This window comes from Onychostruthus taczanowskii, unplaced genomic scaffold (genome assembly GCF_017590055.1).
Source record: "Onychostruthus taczanowskii isolate IOZ18803 unplaced genomic scaffold, ASM1759005v1 scaffold602, whole genome shotgun sequence".
Taxonomy (NCBI): Eukaryota; Metazoa; Chordata; class Aves; order Passeriformes; family Passeridae; genus Onychostruthus; species Onychostruthus taczanowskii.
The window spans coordinates 8,267-17,590 of NW_024503703.1; the positions used below are offsets into that span (position 1 = coordinate 8,267).

At 51.2% G+C, this 9,324-nt stretch overlaps 1 protein-coding gene across 1 annotated transcript in view; it reads left to right on the plus strand.

Annotated features, from left to right (window-relative positions):
- The window catches only part of LOC121343856 (lysophosphatidic acid receptor 2-like), a 7,757-nt gene extending 3,950 nt beyond the window's left edge, over positions 1-3,807 (plus strand). The window contains exons 2-3 of the mRNA XM_041419369.1: positions 23-765; positions 3,527-3,807. Coding sequence (XP_041275303.1) covers positions 33-765; positions 3,527-3,807 — 1,014 coding nt within the window. The 5' untranslated portion in view covers positions 23-32. The remainder of the gene's footprint in view (positions 1-22; positions 766-3,526) is intronic.
- The last annotated feature ends 5,517 nt before the right edge of the window (positions 3,808-9,324 follow it).

Here is a 9,324-nt window from a genome sequence, read left to right on the forward strand (position 1 = left end):
CCCATCCCCCCGTCCCCCCCAGGCCCCCCGCCATGAAGCACTGCTTCTACAACGAGACCGTCGGCTTCTTCTACAACAACAGCCGCAAGGAGCTGAGCGCGCACTGGCGGCCCAAGGACGTGCTGGTGGTGGCGCTGGGGCTGGCGGTCAGCGCCGTGGTGCTGCTGACCAACCTGCTGGTCATCGCCGCCGTGGCCACCAACCGCCGCTTCCACTACCCCATCTACTACCTGCTGGCCAACCTGGCGGCCGCCGACCTCTTCGCCGGCGTGGCCTACATGTTCTTGATGTTCCACACGGGGCCTAGGACCGCCCAGCTGTCGCTCAAGACGTGGTTCGTCCGGCAGAGCTTGCTGGACACCAGCTTGACGGCTTCGGTGGTCAACCTGTTGGCCATCGCGGTGGAGCGGCACCGGACGGTGCTGACCATGCAGCTGCACAGCGAGATGTCGGCCCAGCGCGTGGTGGGGCTGATCTTCTCCATCTGGGCGGCGGCGTTGCTGCTGGGCTTGATCCCGTCCTACGGCTGGCACTGCCTGTGCTCCTTGGAGAGCTGCTCCCGGATGGCGCCGCTCTACAGCCGCAGCTACCTGACCTTCTGGGCCGTGTCCAACCTGGCGGTCTTCCTGGTCATGGTGGTGGTCTACGGGCACATCTTCGTCTACGTCAGGAGGAGGATGGCGCGCATGGCGCGGCACACGGGCGCGCACCCGCGGCACCGCGACACCGTGCTGGCGCTGGTCAAGACCGTCACCATCATCCTGGGTGGGTGGTTCGTTAGGGGTTAATTGGGCTGGTCGCCATCATCCTGGGTGGGTGGCTAATTAGCGGTTAATTAGCCATTAATTAGGGGGTAACAGGGGTGCGCACCCGCGGCACCGCGACACAGTGCTGGCGCTGGTCAAGACCGTCACCATCATCCTGGGTGGGTGGTTCGTTAGGGGTTAATTGGGCTGGTCGCCATCATCCTGGGTGGGTGGTTAATTAGGGGTTAATTGGGTTGGTCGCCATCATCCTGGGTGGGTGGTTAATTAGGGGTTAATTGGGTTGGTCGCCATCATCCTGGGTGGGTGGTTCGTTAGGGGTTAATTGGGCTGGTCGCCATCATCCTGGGTGGGTGGTTAATTAGGGGTTAATTGGGTTGGTCACCATCATCCTTGGTAGGTTGGTCATTGTCATCCTGGGTGGGTGGTTCATTAGGGGTTAATTGGGTTGGTCTTCATCATTCTGGTGGGTTGGTCATCATTGTCCTGGTGGGTTGGTCATCAGAATCCTCAGTGGATGGTTATTTAGCGGTAATTAGGGGTTAATTGGGTTGGTGAGTTGGTCATCATCCTCGGTGGGCGGTTAATTAGGGGTTAATTGTGTTGGTCATCCTCATCCTTGGTGGATTGGCCATTATCATCCTTGGTGGGTAGTTCATTAGGAGTTAATTGGGTTGGTCATCCTCATCCTGGGTGGGTTGCTCACCATCACCCTTGATGAGTTGGTCATCATTCTCAGCGGGTGGTTAATTAGCGATTAATTAGCCATTAATTACGGGGTAACAGAGGTGTGCACCCGCGGCACCGCGACACTGTGCTGGCGCTGGTCAAGACCTTCACCATCATCCTGGGTGGGTGGTTCATTAGGGGTAATTAGGGGTTAATTGGGTTGGTCATCCTTATCCTGGGTGGGTAGTTCGTTAGTGGTTAATTGGGTTGGTCACCATCATCCTTGGTGGGTTGGTCATCATCCTGGGTGGGCGGTTAATTAGGGGTTAATTGGGTTGGTCATCCTCATCCTGGGTGGGTTGGTCATTGTCATCCTTGGTGGATTGGCCATCATTATCCTGGGTGGGTGATTAATTAGGGTTTAATTGGGTTGGTCACCATCATCCTGGTGGGTTGGTCATCATCATCCTCAGTGGGTGCTTAATTAGTCGTTAATTAGGGGATAAGAGGAGTGCACACCCACAGGCACCAGGACACCAGCACGGCCAAGACCATCACCATCATCCTGGGCACGTGGTTAATTAGGGGTAATTAGAAGTTAATTGTGTTGGTCATCATCATCTTTGATGGGTATTTAATGGTTAATTAGTGGTTAATTAGGGGTGATAGGTGTGCACCATGACACCATGCTGAATTTTCTCAGAAACAACATTGAGCCCATCCAGGAAGTGACCGGACAACATCAAAAATCCCAATTTTTTATCTTTTTTCCTGTTTTTCCAGGTGCCTTTGGGATCTCCGGGATCTTTTTCTCACTTTTTTCCCCCAAAGATTGGAATCCACAACGATTCCCTGGAACAATTTTATCCTGGAATTCTTCGGGTCGGAAACAACTGAAATCCCATCCAGGAAGTGATGGGACAACACCAAAAATTCCATTTTTTCCCTCTTTTCCAGATGCCTTTTGGATCTCCTGGATCTTCTTCCCATCTCTTTTCCTTCACTTTATTCTTCTCCCAAGACTCACCATGGGAATTCCACAGAACAATTTTATCCTGGAATTCTTGGGGTCAGAAACAACTGAAATCCCATCTGGAAGTGATGGGACAACACCAAAAATTCCATTTTTTCCCACTTTTCCAGGTGCCTTTTGGATCTCCTGGATCTTCTTCCCATCTCTTTTCCCTCACTTCATTCTTCTCCCAAGACTCACCATGGGAATTCCACAGAACAATTTTATCCTGGAATTCTTTGGGTGGGAAGGACCTTCAATCCCATCCAGGCAGCGACCGGCCGACACCAAAAATTCCCATTTTTCCCCTCTTTTCCCATTTTTCCAGGTGTCTTTGGGCTCTCCTGGACCTTTTCCCATCTCCTTTCCTTCATTTCATTCTTCTTCCAAGACTCACTACGGGAATTCCACGGAACAATTTTATCCTGGAATTCTTGGGGTCAGAAACAACTGAAATCCCATCTGGAAGTGATGGGACAACACCAAAAATTCCATTTTTTCCCACTTTTCCAGGTGCCTTTTGGATCTCCTGGATCTTCTTCCCATCTCTTTTCCTTCACTTTATTCTTCTCCCAAGACTCACCATGGGAATTCCATGGAATAATTTTATCCTGGAATTCTTTGGGTGGGAAGGACCTTCAATCCCATCCCGGCAGTGACCGGCCAACACCAAAAATTCCATTTTTTCCCTCTTTTCCAGGTGCCTTTGGGATCTCCTGGATCTTTTCCCCATCTCTTTTCCTTCATTTCATTCTTCTCCCAAGACTCACCACGGGAATTCCACAGAACAATTTTATCCTGGAATTCTTTGGGTGGGAAGGACCATCAATCCCATCCCGGCAGCGACCGGCCAACACCAAAAATTCCATTTTTTCCCCTCTTTTCCCCTTTTTCCAGGTGCCTTTGGGATCTCCTGGGTCTTTTTCTCACTTTTTTTCCCCCAAAGATTGGAATCCACAACGATTCCATGGAACAATTTTATCCTGGAATTCTTTGGGTGGGAAGGACCTTCAATCCCATCCCGGCAGCGACCGGCCAACACCAAAAATTCCCATTTTTCCCTCTTTTCCCATTTTTCCAGGTGCCTTCGTGGTGTGCTGGACTCCAGGCCAGGTGGTTCTGCTGCTGGACGGGCTGGGCTGCCAGAGCTGCGACGTGCTGGCCGTGGAGAAGTACGTGCTGCTGCTGGCCGAAATCAACTCCCTAATTAACGCCATCGTTTACTCCTGGCGCGATAACGAGATGAGGAACACCTTCCGGCGGCTCCTGTGCTTCCCGTGCCTCCGGAATTCCAAGTACGCCGCCCCGGAGCGGGGGCTGCATTCCCACAACGGCCACTTCACCGTGGATTCTTCCATTTAGGGGGTTTTTTGGGGATTTTGGGGGTTTTTTCGGGATTTTTTGGGGGGGCTCTGAGGTGGGAATTTTTCTTGGGAAAGTCGCGGTGGAGCGAGGATTGCGGGGTGGAGGAGAATTCTGGATTCCTTTCCAGCGTGGAAATTTTCCTGGAAAAGTCGTGGTGGGATCAAGGATGAAGTGATTTTTAGGGATTTGGGAGAGTCCTGGATTCCTGGGGAGCTCCAGAACCAAAATTTTCCTTGGAAAACTCCTGGTGGATCAAGGATTGAGAAGAATTTTGGAGTCCTGGGAGGCTGCAGCACCCAAATTTCCATAGAAAACTCCAGAACGAGGTGATTTTGTAGGTTTTGGGAGAACCTCGGATTCCTGGGGGCCTCCAACATCCAAATTTTCCTCGGAAAACTCCTGGTGGATCAAGGATGAAGTGATTTTTTGGGATTTGGGAGCATCTTGGGGGACTCCAACATCAAAATTTCCTTGGAAAACTCCTGACGGATCAAGCTTCGAGAAGAATTTTGGAGTCCTGGGGGTTCCAGCACCCAAATTTCCATAGAAAACTCAAGAACGAGGTGGTTTTGTGGGATTTGGGAGAACTTTGGATTCCTGGGGGTCTCCAACATCAAAATTTCCTTGGAAAACTCCTGGTGGATCAAGGATTGAGAAGAATTTTGGAGTCCTGGGAGGCTGCAGCACCCAAATTTCCCTGGAGAACTCTAGAACGAGGTGATTTTGTGGGATTTGGGAGAACCTCGGATTCCTGGGAGCCTCCAACATCCAAATTTTCCTGGAAAACTCCTGGCGGATCAAGGATGAAGTGATTTTTTGGGATTTGGGAGCATCTTGGGGGGCTCCAACATCAAAATTTCCTTGGAAAACTCCTGGCGGATCAAGCTTCGAGAAGAATTTTGGAGTCCTGTGGGTTCCAGCACCCAAATTTCCATGGAAAACTCTAGAAAAAGGCGGTTTTGTGGGATTTGGGAGAACCTCGGAGTCCTGGGGGCCTCCAGCTTGGATTTTTCCCTGGAAAATTCCAGGTTTTTAGGGAAACCGTCGGAGCAGAATTCCCATTAAAGACTGGTTTTAACCCAGAGTTGTTTTTCCTTGGAAAAAGCTCAGGAATCTTCCAGGGGGGGTTGGGAATTCCGAGGGTGGGATTTGGGAACTCTGAGGGGAGAAATTCTCCTGGAAAAAGCTGAGAAATCCCCCAGAATTTGGGAATTCCGAGGGCTGAAATTTCCTTGAAAATTCCACAAATCCCAGGATTTGGGAATGCTGAGGAAAAACCCAAATTTTCCCTTTTTTTCCCCTTCTTTTTTTTTTTTCTGATCCTGGAAAACTTCCCCCTGTGAGTTCTGGGAATTCCCAGGGATCCCTGGAGTGGAACCAGGGAACTTTTCCCACCTTGGCTGCAGAATTCCTCGGACCAAATGGGATTTTTTCTGGATTTCATGGGATTTTTCCAGGCAAAACTGAGGTTAGACACCCAAACCTGGTGCCCGGGATTTCCTCCAAAACTGGAATTGCTCCCAATGGGAATTTTTAAGCTGCAATTCCTTTATTTTTCCTTTAATTCTTTAATTTTTCCTTTTATTCCTTCTTTTTTTTCTCCATCGAATTCTTTCATTTTTCCCTTTAATTCCTTCATTTTTCCCTCTGTTTTTATCCCAAAAATGGGATCAAAGCTCTGCTTTGTTGGGAATCAACCACACATCTTCAAAATGACCCAAAACGGGGCTGTGGGCACAAAAAAAATCCCAAATTTTTGGGTGGAAAAAGGGAAAATCGAGAGCTGCGGGGGTGTGGCCTCGGGGAGGGGGCGTGGCCTAATGTGAAGGGGCGTGGCTACGGTTGCCATGGAGATACCATGACGTTTGGGTGGGGTCAAAAGGGCGGAAATGGCGCCTCTGGAGGCGTGGTCAGATAGGGGGCGTGACCACAAGTGGGCGGGGTCCGAAAATGGCAGAAAGGGCGTGGTCACAGCGACGGCGGGAAGATTCGTCCCCTCATGAAAGGGCGTGGTTTGACCTGGGGGCGTGGCCAAACCCAATGGCGGGAAGGGCGTCCCCTCACGAAGGGGCGTGGCCTCCTGTGGGCGCGGCGGGAGGAGGGCGTGGCCAGCGCTGGGCGTGACCACAACGGCGGCAGCGCGGGGGGGGCCGGGGGGGTGGCTCTGTGGCCGCCGGCTCTGCGCGGCTCCTGTCGCGATCTGTCGCGATTTGTCGCGCCCTGTCGCGCTCTGTCGCGCCGGCCCCGCGGCTCCAGGCCCGCCCATGGAGGCCGCGCCGCGGTTGATGCCCGGGGTGGCCCTGCCGGGGTCTCTTCCGCCAGCGCCTCCCCCCGCTGCTGCCACCAGCGGCGACCCGCCACCCTCAGGGCCACCCTCAGGGCCAGCAGCGGCGCCAGCGCAGCACGACACCGGCGATGTCCTGCAGCAGATCATGGCCATCACCGACCAGAGCTTGGATGAGGCCCAGGCCAGGTACGGGGAGGGGACACCGGCAACGGGGACCGGGGACACCGGCACGGCCGTGACTCAGCGCGGGGACACCGCGGGGACACGGCGGGGACACTGAGGGGACACTGAGGGGACACTGAGGGGACACTGTTCGCCGCTGTTCGCGGCTTTCCCGCTCCGTTCAGGGCCCCGCATCCCGGCCGGTGCTGCCGCTTCTTCCCCGCGTCCTTCCCGCTCTGGGGGCAATTCCCGGGGCTTTTGCCCCATTCCCTGTGGGGTTTTCCCTCATTTCCACACGGTTTTGCCCCATTGCCAGGGGTTTTGCCCCATTCCCAGAGTTTTTTTGCCCCATTCCCACAATTTTTGCCCCATTTCCAGTGGCTTCTCCCTCATTCTCATCTCCTTTCCCCCATTCCTGGTGGTTTTCCCCCATTCCCAGCGGGTTTTGCCCCATTCCCAATGTTTTTCCCCCATTCGCAGTGGGGTTTTGCCCCATTCCCAAAGGTTTTCCCCCATTCCCAGTGGGTTTTTGCCCCATTGCTGGGTGATTTTACCCCATTGCCAGTGAATTTTGCCCCATTCCCAGTGGGTTTTCCCCAATTCCCAGTGTTTTTGCCCCATTCCCAGTGGGTTTTCTCCCATTCCCAGTGTTTTTGCCCCATTCCCAGTGGCTTTTCCCCAATTCCTGGTGGTTTTGCCCCATTCTCAGTGTGTTTTGCTCTATTCCCAGAGTTTTTCCCCATTCCCACTGGGTTTTGCCCTCATTCCCAGCAGCTTTCCTCTCATTCCTGGTGGATTTTACTCCATTTCCAGGGATTTTACCCCATTCCCTGTTGGATTTCTCCCATTCCAGGGGTTTTTACCCCATTCCCAGCAGTTTTACCCCATTCCCTGATTCCCTGTGGGGTCAGGCAGGACAATCCCAGGCAGGTCTGCTGGGAATGGGGAAAACCCCTCGGAAATGTGGGGAAAAAACCCCAGGAATGGGACAAAAACTACTGGGAATGGGGGAAAACCATTGGGAAAAGGGGAAAACCCAACTGGGAATGGGGCAGAACTGCTGAAAATGAGGAAAAAAACCCCGGGAATGGGAAAAATTCCACTGGGAATGGGGCAAAACTCACTGAAAATGGTGGAAATCCACTGGGAATGGCAGGAAAAAACATTGGAAATGGGGGAAAAAAAAAAAAAACACGGGAGATTAAGAAAACCTCGGGAATGGAGGAAAAATTGCCAGGATTGGGGGAAAAATTTCAGGACTGGGGGGAAATCCCGCTGAATAATGAGGAAAACCTCACTGGGAATGGGGTAAAAAACCCCAGGAATGGGAAAACTGAAGCTGTTTGGAGCTGGAATTTTGGCCAGGACATAGTGGGACTCCCCAGACTGGGATAATTTGGAATAAACCCTCCATCTCCCCCCAGGAATTCCTGAATTTTAGGGAAAACCACCATTCCCTGTTGGATTTCTCCCATTCTGGGTTTTTTTTACCCCATTCCCAGCAGTTTTGCCCCATTCCTGGTGGGGTTAGGCAGGACAATCCCAGGCAGAACTGCTGGGAATGGGGAAACCCCTTCAGAAATGTGGGGAGAAAAAACAAGGAATGGGACAAAAATCACTGGGAATGTGGGAAAACTTATTGGAATTGGGGAAAACCCCTAGAGAATGGGGAAAATCTCACTGGGAATGGGGCAAAACTGCTGAAAATGAGGGGGGAAAACCCCGGGAATGGGAAAAACCCCACTGGGAATGAGGGATAAACCCTCGGAAATGAGGGAAAAAACTCCAGGATTGGGGAAAAAACTTCAGGAATGGGGGAAAAACCACTGGGAATGAGGCAAAAATCCCCAGGAATGGGAAAACTGGAGCTCTTTGGGGCTGGGTGGGATACATTGGAATAAATCCTCCATCGTCCCCGAGGAATTCCTGAATTTTAGGGAAAACCCGCACTGGGAATGAGCAGAAGTCCAGGATTTTGGTGGGTTGTGCATTCCTTAATTAACTGAGGGTAATTAACGCCTCATTAGCTGCTGCTCCGGGAGGGAAATGCCTCAAATCCTACAAAAATTGGGCTTTTTTTGGGGTGTTTTCCCTCATTCCCGCGGTTTTTGGGGAGCTGGGAGTGGTCCCCATTCGCGGGGCTGATAAAAGTCCCCGTTTTTCCTTATCTGGCCCCAAAATTTGGCCTCTTCTGGGTGCGGCAGCCCCGAATTCCAGCTGTTTCCATGGATTATTCGGAATTTCGGGGGGAGTTTTCCCTCCAAACCCTCAACATTTGGGATTAAAGTAATTTTTTGGGTTGTTTTTTGGGATGGAATTGTCAATTTTGCCCCCAAAATTCCCTTTTCTTGCCTTTGTTTTGGGCATTCCCCACCTGCAGCTCCAGTAGGGATTCCCTAAATTTGGATTTCATGGAATACTGAGGAGAATTTTGGGATATTTGGGGTAATTTTGAGTTTGTCGTAAGTTTTAATTCCCATAAAGTGAGGGGAATAATGTGCTTTTTTTAAAACAAAACCTTTAAATATTAACCCAAACCCACAATCTGCTTCCCAATTTTCCAGTACTTTCAGAGGAAAATCCACATTTTTTCCCCCCAGCTGCGAAGTTTGTTGGAATTTAGGCATTTCCGGCCATTAATTAGGGATTAATTATTACTTTTCTATTAAAAATGCAGCTTTTGGGGGGGTTCCCAAGCCCTTGGAAAGCCCCAAAATTGGGAATTTTAAGATCCAAGCTCCCAGTTTAGAGCGGGAAGCGGACCCGCTAGGGAGGAGCTGGGCGGGACTTAATAATGAATAATTAATTACTAATTAATTATTAATTACTTAATTAACCAGCGCTGCCTTCGGGGACCTAAATGGAAGGTTTTAACCCCAAAACGGGGCGGTTTTGGTGGGATTTTCCCCTCACATTCCCGGTTTTTTTGAGGACAATGGGATCGGAGCCGCCTTTGTTCTCCGAATGGGATAGGAGCCGCCTTTGTTCTCCGGCCGCGGCTCCCTTTTTTTTTTTTTTTTTTTCCCGCCGTTTTTTGATTTTAGGGCAAAATCCCGAATTTTTGG